General features: G+C 36.1%; 2 protein-coding genes across 4 annotated transcripts in view; one reads left to right on the top strand and one right to left on the bottom strand.

Moving 5' to 3' along the window:
* Positions 1 to 341: 341 nt before the first annotated feature.
* On the bottom strand, positions 342 to 12,344 carry LOC110675885. The gene is made up of 3 exons (XM_021841843.1): positions 11,886 to 12,344; positions 1,758 to 1,893; positions 342 to 1,692 (listed from the first exon to the last, which is right to left on the bottom strand). The coding sequence occupies exons 1-3, from the start codon at positions 12,262 to 12,264 to the stop codon at positions 360 to 362; spliced, it is 1,848 nt and encodes a 615-aa protein (XP_021697535.1). The 5' UTR covers positions 12,265 to 12,344; the 3' UTR covers positions 342 to 359.
* Positions 12,345 to 13,511: 1,167 nt separating this feature from the next.
* LOC5576849 (cytochrome b561) overlaps positions 13,512 to 18,374 on the top strand; it is a 33,013-nt gene continuing 28,150 nt past the window's right edge. Inside the window, exon 1 of one of the 3 annotated variants that reach the window (XM_021841840.1) lies at positions 13,512 to 13,750. In XM_021841840.1, coding sequence (XP_021697532.1) covers positions 13,741 to 13,750 — 10 coding nt within the window. In that variant the 5' untranslated portion in view covers positions 13,512 to 13,740. Of the gene's footprint in view, positions 13,770 to 18,374 lie in introns of all 3 variants that reach the window. The other 2 variants (XM_021841842.1, XM_001656234.2) reach the window with 2 other exon arrangements.

The raw sequence follows: 18,374 nt of genomic DNA, 5'->3' as shown, positions 1-18,374 counted from the left end.
GAATCAATCCGTAGCAGCTGTCAAATCAACATTTGTTATCATAAGTTAAGTCGCATAAGATTGCAGGTTAGTTCGGTAGAATATCTATACACTCGCATTTCATGTTATTGATCATCACATAATATATGCACGCATATCGCCTCCACTTTTGTACGTAAATGGCCTTTTCGCGACATCTTATATAAGTGAAATTTTGCACATACAAAGCCTCCAGGTGATTTCGTTATGCGTACATTTTGGTTGTCTGGGTAATTGCGCATCTTCGCATGAGAAAAAATATGTTGATTGAATGAAGGTTTACATGACAAAAAAGGGCTTTCTCTCAAGATAGAAACACATTATTCTCTTCTTATTTCAATTTATTCGTCATAACGCTTTTCAGCACCACCCATAATTTCGCGCAACATGATGCGGCACAGTTTAGCTTCCGAAAGTGTCATCGGCGGCAAATCCCCAATCTGAACGTATTCTTTCATTTTGGAACCCTCTGGAACGTTGATCTCCAGCTCGCTGCGCATCAACGAATCTTTGCTATCGACCAACGGCAGACGTACTGCTTTCCCAAAAGCTTCACCATCCACCGTGAATACGTGCACCTTGTGACTGGGTAGCAGCCCGATTTCGGTAAGATATTCAAACAGCACCGTAGACAATCTATCCAGTGAGCCGAATGCAAACAGGAAACTGGCCTTGTCTTCCAATTCTTCTGGGTCCAGTTTCAAAGCATCGTACCGGAATGGCGAAAACCAGTACAAAATGCTATCGCTACTCCAGATTGCGAAGTAGTACTCTTCTACCCGCAAGATAATGGCAACCCGAATGGCCAAGAAACGATTGATCAACAACTCGAACGGCTCTCGTTCCGTATATCCAAAGGCAACGTCCAATCGAATCAATCTGACTTTGTCCAAGAGGAAGCTTTCTTCTTGCCCCTCCTCCAAAAGAAATACGCCGAGCTTGTTGATCTCCTTGTCGTTCATTTGACCGTCGAACAAACTATTCAGATTGCCAGCATCCCACGATCGGGCACCCAGTTTCTCAGACTGGTAGATTGCATTCAGAGAAACTCTCAGCGATTCCAACTTGTATCCCGCTTTTTTGAAGAATCGATCACCCATCAGTAAGGCCTCCTTAGCGTTGAGAATTTCAAATTTCTTGGCAACTCGTGACTTCCTCTTCAGCGTTACGAGCATACCATCATCGACCGAATGCCACGAAATCTTGGACATGTAGAACTTGGACCGATCGTTTAGCTGTTTCGTCTCCAGTACAAACTCCATCAACAACTTGAGACTATTGAAAAATATCAATTGAGAAACCTCGTTCAGGCAGGGATCGTAAAGGTAATAGCCGTCAGAAACCCTCCAGAGCATCATGTAGTTCGTTTCGCATTTCACAACCAGTCCACTGTAACTAGACACGTGTTCGATTAGCGCGCCCTTGAACGTCGGTGGAGGAGCATCTTTGGAATTGATACGTCCTTTTGCTACCGTGCTCGTCAATCTCAAGTGATAGTTCCGCTCCTGGTAATCAACGCTAAACTTTGTGGTGACCGACGAGGAGTCAATCGACTCGCCCAACGATCGAATCTCTTCAAATGTAGTCGCATCCCATTTCATCGGGTTCTTCAAACGGGAGAATAGAAAAATCAGCGAAAAGTGCTTCAACAGTTCTAGCTGCAGAGTTTCGGAGCTGATTTGGAACAAATGGAAAAGATGCTGTGAAAGATTTTTACCTGAAACCAGATAGATGCTCACCTGCCATTTATGGATGACTTACGTCGACATGGGATACCCACCAAGACTCCTATCTTTTGCGGTGTAGGATCGTGCAACTTTTTCTTGGGTAATTTCTTCGGGGATGGTTCAATGCTCGATATGCCTGTTGTAATATCTTAGTCCACAAAAAAATACGCATTACAACGGGATTGTAACTCGACATTCAATATAAAAGGCGTAGCCAGGGAGGCAGAGATAAACTAAATAAATTTTTTCTCAATTTTTGAAAGATTGTCTTCAGTATTCATATTTACAGAGTGTTATCATAAACTTTTTTCTATCAAAGATTTTCCCTGAAAAAAACAAATAAATAAATCGAAGATTTCGCGTTGCTTTAATTTTCTATTGGCACATTAAGACATTTTTGCTACAAAAATCAATCTTGTGTTTGAACTTTTCAAAGATTTTATTTTGCATTGTTATATTAAATACTAATGTTATGACACACTTCTGCATGTTTTTTTTTTTCTATTTTATTAACAATCCGACTTCTTCCAAAATAGTACCAGAAATCATTCGAAGATCAAATCAACGGTCTGCAATAGATTTTGTATTATGGAACTCAAAAGGTTTCGTTTAAGGCTCAAGAATCCATCATTCAATCATTAGCAATCATCAAAAAATAAAAACCAGTTTTTTCGATAACTTTTAAAGAAATACTCATGAAAATCTATCATCGCATTTAGATATCAAGAGCAATGCAATGATAGACTTGCATGAGTTTTGCTTCAATTTTGAGCAAAAAAACTGGTTTTAAAAATTCGTAAAACGGTGATGGTTATTTCCCTCTTAAGGTGAAAATGAATCGAAGCCAAACATCAAAATTTCAAGAGCACAAATCTGGAGAACCGAACATCCGTTCAGGCTAAAACTTAAGTGATTGGTAAGCTGTTGGTGACCAATCGATTAAGTTTTCAGCTCAAACGGCTGTTCGGTTCTCCAGATCCGTGCTCTTGAAATTTTGATGTTTGGCTTCGATTCATTTTCACCTTAAGAGGAAAATAACCATTCATCTTTACCTTAAGAGGACAGGACCCGTCATCAATTTGGATATTTTCATGATCATGATTTTCAAAGCTCACATGAAATGTATTCACCGTATTCAATTCTCAAACTGAAACACAGTGAACAAATTTTTGTCGAAAAAAATTCAGCTTTCGATGATTACAATGACGGAGCGTTGAACGGTAAGGTAATTGCACGTAACTGTTTGACGAATTTTATCCAGAATAAGTCAAAATTTATAGAAATCGTGCCTAATAATCTCCTATTCGATTGAATTTCACACATGCTTCATTTTTTCTAAAAAATCCGTTCAAAAATCGTGTAGTCGTCGCTAATACAAACATCGAAAAATACAAAAAGTATTTTGAAATGGAAAGTAATTAAGAAGCATAATTTATCATCACGTTTCGCTCAAGCTTCCCTCTCCTTAAGAGCGTGATGTAATTTATGAACGACCTTCAGGTTAGATATTATATAGGTTAAGCCTTGATTTAAATTCATACTATTGAAGCGCTGTCCACAAATTACGTAACACTCATATTCTCAATACTTGATTCCGTATTGAGATTTTGTTCAAATATTTCACTAAAATATGTCGAATTACGAGGAAATGGGAATCAGTTGTAGCTTAATTTTGTTGTCATTAAAGCTAGTTTAGACACTGGAAGTAGTATCTATTTGCTAACTCTATGCCAGTAAAACTAACTCAGATGAATTCGTTGGGATATCACACATTTTACTACTAATTATTCATCTTCTTTTTTTTCTGAGCTTTGTGTTATTTTGAGCACTCCAACAACTATTAAATAACGAACGTGTTCAGAATGGCAAACATAATGAGCTGTGCGATGTGTAAAGCGAAACCCTGCTTTAAGGTGACACGGGAGACCGTGTTATTTTCCCTATCTTTTGTCTCACTCTAACAATAATCATCAAAACTTTGTGGAAGCAAATCTCGAGTTTTAGTGAACCGATGAAGCTGAAAATGTGTTGGGTTGTGCACTACATATAGAATCATAGTGATACATTTTTCGCATCGATATATGGAGTGGTTCTTGGGATTTGCTTCTTGAAATAGATAGGGTGATTATGATGACGTCCCGTGCGGCCTTAAATTCTTGCAAAAATAGTAGTAAAAAAGTTAAGGCAAAGTAGTCCGTCATTGAAATTTGTACGTGTCGTTGATGATTGTTGCTAAACCATGTCACAATTTCGAATTAAAGAAAATCCGTTGGTATTGCACTGATGCATCTGAAAAAGTATCAGCATACTTTCTGCATGTTGGCGCATATAGTGATACTTTTTCGGACCAATATGATCTATGAGGACTAAAAATTTTCACTTTGAAACTGCGAGCTGCTATGTCAACATGACTTCCAAAACGAATGACGGGATACTCACGGAGAACAAAATATAGTGTTCGTAATCATTTTTCCGGTCAAATTAACTATACTCTAGGGTTTAACTAGAGATGACTATAAATATAGTTGAGTAGACAGTATATTGTTAAAAACAACTATACCGTATAGTTGTTAACAACTATATTTTTTATTGAGTTTACATACGCCAAACGTCAAAATTCAACTATAATTTAGTTGACTCAAAGTAAATTTAATTGAGTTTATAATATGTTGCAATGTTTACTCAGCATTTTGTTCTGCTTTATTAACATATCTGAAAAGATTCGCTGCTGCTTTATCGATCTAAAAAAAAAAACATTGCAACAATCAAAATAAAGTGCGCGTTGGCAAACTTGATACGTAGTCCCCTGAGTGAGAGGTGGTCATCTTATCAACTACACTAACCCTTACAAGTTAAAAGTAAGTAGATTTGTGAGCATGACTTGAAGTCTAGGGATGTGAATGTTTTCGGATAGTGGTAATTATCCAAATTATAATTGACCTATATAGTGGATAGCTGAATCAATGAAGTGTGTGTATTTGATTTGACGTTAATTTAGTGTTGGCGTAAGTTAATTTTACTTCGAAACAACTAACTGTGCGTAAGTAAAAGTAATTAACGAGATAGTAATCTCAACATAAAGAAATTCTTCTGCGTGCTTAGCCTTAAACCATTACTTTTATCAGTAAAACCAGTAGTTAACAGCAGGCTTTGGAAAATTTAACGATCATTGACACACGAGCCATAATTTCATCCCATTTATCCGCCTGCATGACATTTATCGTTTTCGTGGAAGATAACGAGCCATGAACGAAAATAAGATAGACACACACCACCCACTGTTAGGCGCCGATCACTGTGTGTTAACACTTGTAACATTCGCTGACCCACTCTTATTCTGATCTAGGAACAGAGGCGTATATTTTCCATTTTCTGTGCTTTGTTTGCAACCAAAGGGTGTTCAATGATCCAATAGATTAAAATTAGGCCGTTAAAGACCGGAAAATATGAAAGTTATTACCAATTTTATGCAAAACATAAATCACCTGAATGGCTCGATACTGATGCAGTCTGTGAGAATTAATGCTCTTGAACGCTCTCGTGTCACGTATTAAACAAGAGAGTGAATGTTTAAATTCATAGGGCTTTCCGATTGAGATGTGCCACGAACTGTTATGGTTCGCGAACTGTTACACTCTCCGAATATGGTTCGATCGGCTTATTCGGATCAAAATCCAAACACTGGTTTACAGTAAAATAAGCAATGAAATTGCCTTATCGGCAAATATCAGCTGATTCATGCCTATCAGATTCATTTATGACACTGTTAGTCTGTTCAAAATATGAGTCAAAATGACATTAAAAAAAGCATTTGAATCACTCGTCGATTTTGTGAAATTCGTCTTTAAATATAATTGTTACGTGAGAATGGTTTTGCGAACCCCTGGACATCTGTCGGACTTAGGTTAAGTATGTGTTTGTCAAACTTCGGTGTTTTCGGCTTTGCTTTGTGACAGTTGACAGCTGCGTATGCATAAACAATATGCTTACAAACAAAGCCGGAGTAGAACCAATTCTGTTCTATAAGCGAAAACACCGAAAATGTAAGTAAATGTTGTAATGTTATAATATATTCAATATTAACAATAAAATTTAGCTTTATAGCATTGGACAGATAAACACCGCTGTGATGATGTGTCCTGCTGAAAGAACGGTGCCCTTCGCCGCGTTTGTAACAATAATCTTATGTTGATTCACTATGTGTATGTCTTTCAGTCAATTTTTGCCATAAATTTATTCAAATTTATCTTGTTTGAGTGTCAAATCTTCAAAAAATAAAAATTGTTTTATTTGATAGGCCCTTTTAAAAACTTTCTAGAAGACTTCTCCCCCTTAAAAGTTCATATTATTTGTAACGCGGTCCTCAAAGCAATATTTACACGTCAAAAGTTGATAAACATGGACACAAATAAAATGTTCCGATTTCGTCAGGTTCCCGATTTTGTCAGCCTAAAATTCACCGAGGGGCTGACAAAATCGGGTCCTTACCAGTGTTGCTCAGACTCATTTCCCCGAAAATAACATTTTCCGAACTACGAAGCCACGAATTACTACAACCATGTTCTATCCTCCTAAGATAGAAAAGCAGATGGTTAAGCTTGAGTACTGCACACAAAATCGATCAATTTTGATCCCAGAGAGCCACAATTCAAGTTTCGGTGAAATGAAATGAGTGAGTGAGTGAGTGCGAATCATTTCGCCGAAACTTGAATTGCAGCCCACCAAGATCGAAACTGTCGGATCCCATGTGCAACACTCAAGCCCAACCACCTCCCCCTCCATCTCAGGAATACAACGCACAGTTATAACAGTTCATGGCTTCACAATTCGAATTTCGGGGAAATGAGTCTGGTCAACACTGGTCCTTACTGTATCCACAAGAGTTATTTTCATTGTTTTCGTAAGTGAATGTAATTTCTGATTACTGTAGTATATTCTGACACAACTTTGCTATGTAGGATAATTTTTGTTATAATTTTCTCACTGTCCCAAATAATGTACAGTGATACCTCCATGAGTCGATGTTCCATGACTCGATATCGACTCATGGAACCATACTAAAAACATAATTTCATGGTTACTATGATGGTCCCTAGAAGCAGCTTTCCAAAGAATTGCTGTTCCATGACTCGATATTTCCATGAGTCGATGGTCCCTTCAATATCGACTCATGGAGGTTTCACTGTAATAAAACAAAGAAGTTGAAAGGTTTTGTCATTGTTGATGTTTTAGAAGCCTTCGCAGCCTTTAGGCTCTGTAAAAAGTAGGCATTGCGAAAATGGTCTAGTTTTCCATACAAATAATAAAAAAAAATCAATGAGGAATTGCTTTTTGCTCTGATGTCTTTCCGTGAAATATAGAAAGATGACCAAAAAATGATTCAATTTTTTGGTACACGGTGCGGAAATCTGTAGTGGGACTGATATGCGATTGCTTTTTATTATGGGACAATTCGACTTGGTGTTTTTTATATTCTTTCTGAACAAACCATATTGTCTCATTAATGCAGTTGAAAGATCATTGGAAAATATGTTGAAAACTGAACTTAACTCAATTTCGACGAAAATGCAGATGGGACTGACTTGCGATTCACGGCAGTATAGTTTTCTATCTCGAAATGGAGAAAATAAATATCGAGTAAGGGAGAGTTGGCTGTATTAGGCTGTTGAAATAGTCTGAAATATTTGACCAATATCATCGTATTATAAATTCATGGGTGATACTAGCTTATTTGTGCACATCCATATGCTAGGGGTTATAAGCAAATGGGTGTAAGTGACAAAAATCTAGTTTTAAGAATCGACAGAAGTTTTTTCAGCAATTTTTCATTCCATATAAATTGTATGAGAGACAAAAAACAAGCCAATCTTCTTATGAATTATGCTATGTTTCTCGCTAGGCGAAAATATTTCCTTAAAATACCGTTGGAAAGCTTCAAAACAGTAGAATTTTGTGGCATACTTTACTCAAAATCGACCAAAATGTCACTTACACCCCTTTGCGTTTGGACCCATCAATTCAGTAAATCACAAACGTGCTCAGTGATACAGCTGAGTGTTAATGATGTTCGCTTGTTTCTCTACAAATGATTAATAAGACAACCCTTCGTTATTTCGTAATTACAACTTATTAAACAAAATTTTCATTTTCATTTTCATTTTGCAGCGTTTGGTGGGGCAATAAGAGCGCAAGTCAATCCAAAGCCAATGATAGGAGGGGTAATGGCTGAATAGTCTATGCTGACCACACAAACGCCATGGGAGAAGGTAAATAGGATTGGCTTAGGTGTTAGGTAAATAGGATAGACTTGACACAATAACGCTAATAATGCTGCAAAATGTAATGAATCCGTAGGTCAAACAATTCTATTGATTATTTTAGAGCCTACGAGTAAAGTGATTCGATATTGAAATAGTATTTTTAACATATACAGTGATACCTCCATGAGTCGATGTTCCATGACTCGATATCGACTCATGGAACCATACTAAAAACAAAATTTCATGGTTACTATGATGGTCCCTAGAAGCAGCTTTCCAAAGGATTGCTGTTCCATGACTCGATATTTCCATGAGTCGATGGTCCCTTCAATATCGACTCATGGAGGTTTCACTGTAAATATATATACGTAAGGAAAAACAATATTTAAAAAAATATATGAAAACTGCTGATCAAATTTGAAAACTTAATTAGCGAAACAAGTAGTAAAGCAATCAATCAATCATTCATCTATTCATCGAAACTAAGTGTGTTGATGTTTTTTTGAATGTCGTTGTTGTACTCTCTCATGTCATTTGTATTATTATCCTAAATTAAAAATTTAGTTGTCAGATTATGTATATCTTAATTGTTATTTGTCGTTATAGAAATTAGAATCCTCAGTGTCTTCCAAATGCCTAAAAAAAAACAAGTAAACTACCTGTATAACTATTTTTTGAACCCCAGAAATTATTTGTGTCTCCCAAGGTCTTTAAAGTCTATTTAAGGTGAAGATGAACCGAGGTCAAATCTCAATCCTACAAGAGCACAAACCTAAAGAACCAGACAACCACTCACGTCGAAACCCTGATGAACTGCTCACCAGTGAGTGACCAACCGACCAAGCCTACAGTCTGAGTGACTCTTCGACTCTCCAGATCTGTGCTACCACAAACCTGAAGCCCGGCCTCGGTTCATCTTGACTTTAATGCAAGATTAACGCAGAGCCCAACCACACCCACTCTTGCGTTACGTTTGTTACATCACGGTACTAATGAGTTGTTTCTAAGGAATGGTTTTACAGCATAGCTGAGCCTTTCGGTTAATAAGGCCGATGTATAGAAATAATTTGTTTCGAAATTGTCCGCGTGGTCTTGTAATACCCCCATTAGATAAGAATCAACTATTACCATACATACCAAACGCTCGCCATGACCCTCTGCCTAACATTTGTATATGTATGGACTTAGCTGTTGATGTGGCTTATTTAATAAGTAGTTCTTTTACTCATTGATTTTATTCAAAACTTTGTCAAATTTAGATAATTGATGGATCAGATTTATTACTGCAGTGAAAGTGCTTTGTGTTTATTAAGCATGATTATTTAATTCTATTTATTGAGTGAAAAATTAATATCAAGACCAAAATTCCCAGAGAGTGAAATACTTTATAGTACCGTAAAACGGGGTAACTTTGATAGTTTTTTCGAAGAAAACTTGAATATTTATGCATGATGTTTCGGAGAATTATAATTTATATTTTTAAAACAAGTACTGGCATCCTAACTATCGATTGCAGTTGACAGATTGCCAAAAGATTTATTCTGATTGGATATAAAATTTTTCATATAATCGAAAGTCGGTTTTCTGCTTTGGGGTAACTTTGATAATGGAGTACCTACAAATAGAACAAAATTGAATGAATTACGGAACATTTATAGGGCGTTGCAAACCTCTAGGCGTTTAACGCTATATGGAAATTTTTGACTTCGATTACAAAAATGGTCCCAGTTTGTAAAAATGGTTTTCGCTAAGATATTTGAGACCGAATTCATGTTCTACTAGAACTAGGCTGTCAAGAATAAGTGACGAACTCATTATAACTTCATCAAATAGTGGTCGTGGAACAGATTGTTTGAGAGCGTTTCAAAAATGCTAAAATCTTACAAATTTTTAATATTTTCATATAAATTATCAAATGTACTTGATTCTAACGAAAATAGCTTTGACATGAAGTGGCATACTAATACTCTTTACTTTTGTATTCGTTTTGCTTAACTGATTAACAGAAACTTTGTTATTTCGTTTAGTATGTTGTGGGTCTCGCACTATCAATGTTACCCGCATTATCAAAGTTACCCAGTTTTACGATACTATAACACTATAGGAGATCACATAAAATCACCTAGTCGAAGAACGGCATTTTGTCTTATTATTTAAATGAATGCTACTTATCGCCCTTTTCTCCTATCCGCAACCCGGTGCACGCGCCCTGTTGGGTCTCGAAGCCTCGTAGAAGATTACAAACCGTCAATGGCATTTCCCTTATACTAACCCACATTGCCCATTCAAGGGTTTGATTGTGCTCCTAACCCACCCTCAGTTTGTAATCTTCTCACCAGCTTGAAATTTTATGTTCCTGGAGCATAAATGATTTCAATGAATGATAACCGTATTATACTGTAGTTTGCATAGGATCACTTAATCGGAATAAACATGATTGTATTAAAAACTTTGCCATGAACTTCAACATGTAACCTCTAATCAACACTACAAAATACAGCGATCAAATATCAAACAAATCATCGCTCCCTGGAAAATATAATTCCAAACCCAGGGAATTACAACTTATTAAACAAAATGCTGATAAATGGCTGAATCCTCTATTTGGGTGAAAACATCAAACTCATCGATTCCCAAACATAACTGTATATTTGCAACATTCGACAAAAGTAGGCATTAAGTAAATGGGATACCAAGTGTGCATTTTATGGCAGTATGCTGCCGTGAATAGCAAGTCAGTCCCATCCGTAAAAAGTAGGCAATGAGAAAATGGGATGGGAAGTTTCCAAACTCGTTTTCCATACGAATATTCAAAAAGTTCCAGAGGATTCGAACATGTTCAAGTCTTGATGAAACTTTCACAATTTACTTTTCACTGCCATATCCTTCCAAGAAAAATGTAAAGATGATCAAAACACAGTTCATTTTAGTGTTACACAGTGTGGAAATCTGTAGTGAAACTGCTATGCGGTTACTTTTCATAATGGGACAATTTGACTTGCTGTTTTCTCCTATTTCTTCCGAACAAATCATATTATCTCATAAGTGCAGCTGAAAGAGCATATTTTGACGAAAATGCAGATGGGACTGACTTGCGATTCACGGCAGTATGGGAAGTAGCTAAAATTTATATAAATTACCGAGAACTCAAAACTGCCTAAGACTGAAATTTTGTACAGCTAATTTTGCATATTGGGAGAATAGACAGAAAATAATTCTGATAGAAATTTCATTGCTACTACATTAGTAGGCTCATGTGACTGTTATGTGGTTACTATCACCAATGTCAGATCAATATCAATGTGATTGTTATGTGGTTTCTATCACCAATGTGACAAAACAAATTCGTATTTTTTTTTTCGAATTTGGTAGAACAATCTAACAGTTTTCAGTGAGTTTATCATAAGTGTTTATTATTTGATGATTCTGTACGGCATCAACTCGAAATTGTCAAAAATGTCGAACGTGACAAATATTCAGTTATCGGCGTCAAAACTATCGTAGATAGCTTAGTAAAAAAGGAAGGAATCATAAATAGCTTCGAAATGTGTTCGACTCCGTAAATGCTACATGAGCCTTGTTACTCTTTGACAAAATGATAGATTTTTATCAAATCTTCTCTACTTCGTTTTAGATTTGCAAAGAAATTTAAATGCTAAGAGGTAATAATAGCATGCTTATTGGTTTTGGAACGTTCGGCCATAAACTAAGACCCAGCGAAGGAAAATGTTATGTTCATTCAAGTTCGAAAACGTCGGGTTCCAGGTATGCGTGTCTACATGATGGTGAATAATTTTATGAGCCGCTTACCCCCAGCCCCCTTAAAGGACATCCTGGCTACGCCCATGCTCACTAATGACTTTGTAGATTACGAACTCACCTGATGAAGGGACTTGAACACGCCTATTCTTCTTGAATGGTGGTTCCGAGTCAACGTACGGAACCTCTGATTCGTCGTTTTTCTCCTCATCTTCGATTCTACTTTCACAGTCCCCCTCGAACATGATCGACTGATAGTCTCGCTTATCGCCTTCCGGTACCATTTCGCACAGTTTTTCATCACATACGGTAACCTGTTGGGTTTTGGAGACCATCATAACTTTTTCTTCCGAAGAGTGGGACGAGTTGTTCGATGCGCTCAGTTTTGAGAATTTGACCGATATCGATTGTGATTCGGACAATTTTGGTTTAGATTCGACTTCTTGCTTTTCGGAAAGGGATTCTTCCGCAATGGTGCTTTCCATCATTCCCGCCGACATTTTATTCTATTTTTATACAATTTTGACTTTTAATTTGGCTTATAATTTTGTGGCTGTCAGAACTAAATGCGAAATAAAATAATTATGCCTACTATGTTTCAAATTAAAGTTAAGTACGGTAAAACTGGGTAATATTGATTGAAATGTCCCTCCTAGCAAAAAGTTCGAATCAACATTTATCGATGAGCTAATAAAAAAAATGTTTTTGTAAAAATTGAACTTTGTCCACGCGTAAATTTTTCAACTTTTTGAGACAAAGTTTTCCATGATACCCGTTGCTTAGGCCATCCTCAGCAGAGTTACAAATCTTATGGTGAGTTACATATTTTTGGTTACTCGCCATGCGATTTGTAATTTACTGAAGTTGCCCTTACTTTAGACAAGTGACTTCATGCCTGCCATACGATGTGGAAGCAGGGTCTGTACCAGTTCGACAAAGACAAAAAAGAGGTTGAACCAAAGTCTAAGCTTCATATAAATTTTCCATATTCCGTATAGATAACTGTCCCAATATTATAATAAAATATTTATTGAACAATCTAATGTACATACTTTCAGGTTTAACATTATCATTTTATGAATGAAGTAGGTATGTGTGTAAGATTCAGCCTCCTCTGTCTAGTTTAGTGGTTCAGCATCTACCACCTTCTACTGTAGATCCAGTGAGTTTCGAACTATTTGGAGAGACACGTATATTCAGTATTTCGTATAGAATATACGAAGTGTTGTTCAAAATAACATAAATAGAATACAAAACTGTTTTAGAGTAAAAATGTACTTTTCTCTCTAAAACTTTCAATCACATAGATAAATTTTCTGTTTTGGGTCCATGGATATTTGCGTCAGTAGTGAGCTATAAAATCCCCCAAAAATCCCAAGAAACCACTGAGAGAAATGAGTAAAGATGCACTGTAGAAGCTTGGAGAGTTTTCTCAACACTCAGAGCACCCACTCGCTTTTTGCTTATCAGCGGAATAAATCTCACTGCTTTCCTATTCCTTATCATACAAAAACAAATAGGCTGGTATAGGTACGCAAGCCCACAAGCGCAACAGATGTCACGGTGAGGAATGGTCGAAAGCGAAATCAAGTTCAATTCTAAAATCGATTCTGATGGTTCAATTCGCCTACTGCCACCGCATCGGAACGTGCGTTCATTCATTCATAGAGGACGAGCATGCGGAAGAGAGCGCGCGCTGCTGCTCTTTCTCGATGCCATTCACATTACTACGATGACTCGCGCTCCGTTCGCTGAGCATTTATCCATTGTTGGTGTTTAGCTTTATTTTTTGCAAACGCGAGGGCGAGACCTGAGTATCAGTACCAGAGCACTGCCTCAGTCAGTTGTATAGCGGTATTCGCGATCGTCGTATCTATACAAGCGAGTGGTAGCGCTTTGAAAATCGCGAGTGAGAGTCGTCTGCTTAGCAGCCATTTTTGCCAAAACAAATTACACCCGGCTGCTTTGATCTGTTTATGCCCATCGGTAAGAGTCTCGGTTTAAAGTGAGTGATATTTTTTTTTTGTGAACTTGTAGGCAGTGATTTTCAACGAGAAAACGTCATATAAATTTTCTATAAAACTTATTTTAAAGATATGTGCATAGATTACACATCTCTAACCTCCTGGGCAATCAATTTACGGCTCCATATGTTCGTCACAATGCTTTCCGTCAGCAGTTGCCGTGGCATCGCACCGTCTGTAATAACAGGGGAAATAACCCAAGTGAAATCGGTAACGCTCGGCGGATTTTTCGGTGGCTTTGAAAAGGCGAGTTTTCGTGGCATACCTAAATGAGTTATAAAAAAACGCAAGTTCATCGGGAAAATTCAGCAACAAGTAGCTATGGTGACTTTGACTTTGCCGAGCGCCTACTTTGATATATCCGCCCTTTGGTTGATATGCGTTTGTCTTCGAGTTAGTGAATCATGATTAAATACTAAGGGACTGCATTAATGAAGATAAATTGCGACGTGCTGGAACGGCATTTATTACCTACAAATAGCAAGTACTTGGCTTGCGTGAGAATGGTGCCACAAATTCTGAGATAGCTTTTGTCTGTTGCTAAATTGTGTACATACATATCTTGTTGAGCAGCTACTGTCTGCTGATATCGCGATGCACAGTTGTGTTCATAATAAAAGTAGTAAATGCAGATTTTCTTACAAAATGTTCAATTTTTGTATACTGTAAGTTTGTTTTCTAGCCAGAGAACTGAATTTAATCATCACAATATTTCAAAGCCCCGTTAAAAAGAGCACCAGGTGAAACCGCTCAAAATAATAGTAGTAATAGTTATTTGAATATCTGCTGTATTTTGATATTTTTTTCTCACCGTTTCAACAATTTCTATCCAAGCTACAATAAATATGAACAAACAGTTTTTTGAAAAAATTGTTGCTAAACAAAAATTTACAATAGAAAATCTACATGTTTTTTGCGATTTCTCCTAACGCATGGCTAATTCACAGGAAATTTGAAAAAAAATTCAAATTCTGTGATGATAAAAGCATAAGCATGATAAGCGTATATGTAGTTCTCTGTCAACATTTCATGAAGATTGCTAATATGGAAACAAAGTTACAGTATGCTAAAGTTGAGCATTTTGTATGATAATCAACTTTCACTACTATTATTCTGATCACAACTGTATTTACCCAAGTAACAATTTCAGTGCTTTTTGATCTTAGATGTTATTTATGGAGGTTTTATTAGAGATGCATTCATTCTTAACAGATTTAACAAAGCATTGAAAAGTGCTAAACGTTCTTTTGGGTAAAACACACTTTAAAGTACTTTGTAGATACCTATAAGTGCTCCCGTAAAACTTATTTGCCGGTCACTCTTGTTGATAATAAATTTTATTTTGAAGGAGCTGTTTAGTATCTATTAGAACCTTTGCTTAAAACCTCAGCTTGTTGGTCTTGCAAGGACATCGATAAAACTCTTAGGACTGCACTAAGTCATGTTAAAGTCTTCATAAATCTCAACTGTCTGATGCATGTTACTGGAATGCAGTCTGCGAGTGATTATCAAAATCATTATGTCGAGAATGATAATCATGTAGAGAATTATGAGCTTATCAAAACGCGAACATAAAATGGCAAATATTCCTCTCGTAGAATTATCTCACTACCGTTTAGAGCATATTTCTCCCATGCTTGCCTGTACTTCCCGTTTTAGTGGTACAATTATGCTGCACATAACAGCTGAGCTACACGACGAAAGCTTTCATTTTTCAGGCACCTATCACTTACCGTTTTCTGCATCAAAACAATCGATCAACCACGGGCTTTATCACAACAAAGTTTTCCAGTAAAACATAATTAGATACGTAACAATTGAATTTAGTTCATTATGTTACATCACAAAATTAAATCTTCCGATTTGTTTACTCTTTTGACAGCACTAGTTTTCCTGAGCGCATTAAGTTTAACCCAAGGCTCCCAAAAAACCTATTTGTCTTAGTGCAGAACAAATAATCTTATTTAAGAACATTTTAGCTAGTAAAGGGTTTTGCGAAAGGATTCTTAAGATGAAAAGCTCTCATGAATGATTATATTGTGCGGAATAGTTACCAATTGATCTTATACCATCCCAGATAAGACCAGCAAGATTTAAATGGATGGAATCCATTTTTATTGTCGCCATTTCGGGTTGATAATTACAATATGCGTGGGAAATTTCGATTTATGATTGAGATGAGCATGAAATCATTCTGAAAATGTAATGTAGTAAAATATTAGATAGTTAATAATGATATCGTAAGTGTGGCGCGTTGTTGTAAATCGAAAAATTTTATGTCATTTCACCAGTAAATTTTCATTGGCATGAATTTCACGCGATTGTAAGGAAATTTTCTACAAGACAAAAAATGATTATTTTAATTGATTATTATGAGCCGGCAAACATCATGATGGTTTCAATATTTTAAAAAAGTTTATGGTTTATAAACAACTTGTTGGCAGGTGTTCATTCAATCATAAGCTCTTAACATTGGTTTTATTCCGTGTTTTAGGATATCGCAAAATATTTAATACCACTAGATGAGCTCAATAAGACTATACAATAGCTCTTATGAATGTTTTATAGCACACTACAAGAGTAGATGTATTCATACGAAACATAACTAAGAAGTTTAAAAGTGGTTTTAAGGTATAGCCTTAACAACCTCCTGTAGTGTGGGCCTTTTCGGGTTTAACGGGGTTTTATCAGAGGTTTATTAAGGTTGTTAAGAATTATAAGTTCTAAAATGAGTTTTAACGATATGGTGGTAACAACAGCTTGTAGTAAATGAAAAAACTAAAAATGTTACTTGGGTAGGTACTTATTCGGGTACGAGAATGTGAAGAGGGGAGAGACGTCTCCATCCAAAACAAAAAGTGGATGCAGACAAGTTTTGGTTTCTTATCAATTTGCAAAAGGGGAAGCTGTCAAATAATTGATAGACGTTTAGGCTAATTATTGCAGATTGTTCGCGAGATGGACCTATTACTGGGAAATTTTGTTTTTCCATGTGATTGGAGTTGTCGCACATACATTGTTCAGCCTCCATAGACAAATGATATCCCGACTAAGGGTACATAACAAAATTATATCAGCATATGTTATTATGTTATAAGTTTTTTTCGAATATAGGTTGTTACAAACATGATGCAGGATGTTGTTAAAATAATTAAAATTATAACAAAAAGTGTATGAATAGTAACATAAACATAAAAAAATGTGTTTTGATTCTATCAAAAACATATCAAACCATGTTATAATGTTTGATACAAAGTATCAAAATTATAATACTGTTCGATATACGATAATATTGTATATTATTGAAATGCATAACTATCTATTTATTTTGTTATAAAGTTGTTAAAAATGAACAAAAAAATATCTTAAAGGGAAATAAAACACATTATGTTATATTTCTGTTTTATTATGTTCCATGGATAACGGAGCCTAACAAAATTAATTCATAATATGATATGCATATAATATTCTGATAAAATGTTATTATATTTTTGTTATAAGCCTCTAGTCGGGATATGCAAAAAAAAAGTGATAAGCAAAGCCTGATTTGCTGCTGACAAGCAATTTCTTGGCCTATCTCGATGCATGGGAAATTTCTATAAGGAATCGATCAGGGAAGCGCTTTTTTCTGATTGCAGTACACAGTTGAAAAGAAATGTCAGTTCAAGCGGGAGTCACTGTAGAAAATTTCTGCAAGGAATTGGCGAGCAATTTCTGTAGCGATTCATTTTCAGCAGCAAATCTGGCTTAAAACGTTTACAACTATAAATTAGGTCTTATACTACGGGGGATTTTTTTTTATTTCCGTAAGGGTTTGGGCCGAAAGGTCTCAGATTTTCATGAAACTTTTTCCACAGGCAGGGCTCATCAATATATGAATAAAAAAAAAATTGAGAAAAATTCAGGGTCGCCTATTTTTCCGGAAAACTCAGTTGGAATTTTTTTGTTTTCCCCTGACACTACTTACTTTGAAAAATCATAACTCAAGAACAAAGCATCATAGAAACAAAGTTTTTTTTTTATGAAAATGAAAGCAAATTTTCTCAGGAATAAAAAAAAATTAACTGGAAGAAGTTCTCCACAACATTTTCCACCGTTGAGAAAATTCGTAAAGAAAAGCCGGAAAAACTATGCTCCAACCAGGTCCGTCCTACTCGGGCTCAGTTTGGTACCACCTGGGAGGGAGGCACCGATACTACACACGAAATATAGAACAACGTTTGTTTGAACTGCAAGATAACTCCAGCTTGCCAACAAAAATCAAGGCAGGCTTGGGGAAAACCGCTAGTTTTCTTTTGTTGTGTACTTTCTATCTTTCTTGACAAACATGGAAAAAGGGCCACAGTTTTCTATGCAATAAATAATAATTTTCATTGGAAAAAGTAAAACGATGCGTTTTTCAATGCTTTATATTCAATCAGTTGGAAGGTGCTCACGTGACATTACTTACATTTTGTGTATGAATTGATTTTCATTCAATTTTTGTCACTTTTGATGAAATGCGAAAATGTGTTTTAATCAGTTACGCGCTTTTTCTATGTTAGTCCAATGTTTGAGATCTGGGCTCACAGTGACAGTTCGTGACA

This window comes from Aedes aegypti, chromosome 2, assembly GCF_002204515.2.
Source record: "Aedes aegypti strain LVP_AGWG chromosome 2, AaegL5.0 Primary Assembly, whole genome shotgun sequence".
Taxonomy (NCBI): Eukaryota; Metazoa; Arthropoda; class Insecta; order Diptera; family Culicidae; genus Aedes; species Aedes aegypti.
The sequence above is the reverse complement of the archived record's forward strand: the minus strand, read 5'-3'. Positions and strand labels throughout refer to the sequence as shown.

What these genes read in the sequence shown, in the direction of transcription:
- LOC110675885 (XM_021841843.1), bottom strand. Translation starts at nt 12,264, where the DNA reads ATGTCGGCGGGAATGATGGAAAGCACCATTGCGGAAGAATCCCTTTCC. An exon ending in TGTTCAAGTCCCTTCATCAG is followed by an intron (nt 1,894 to 11,885) that starts GTGAGTTCGTAA and finishes TTGTGGACTAAG; the next exon opens with ATATTACAACAGGCATATCG. An exon ending in AAGTCATCCATAAATGGCAG is followed by an intron (nt 1,693 to 1,757) that starts GTGAGCATCTAT and finishes GTTCCAAATCAG; the next exon opens with CTCCGAAACTCTGCAGCTAG.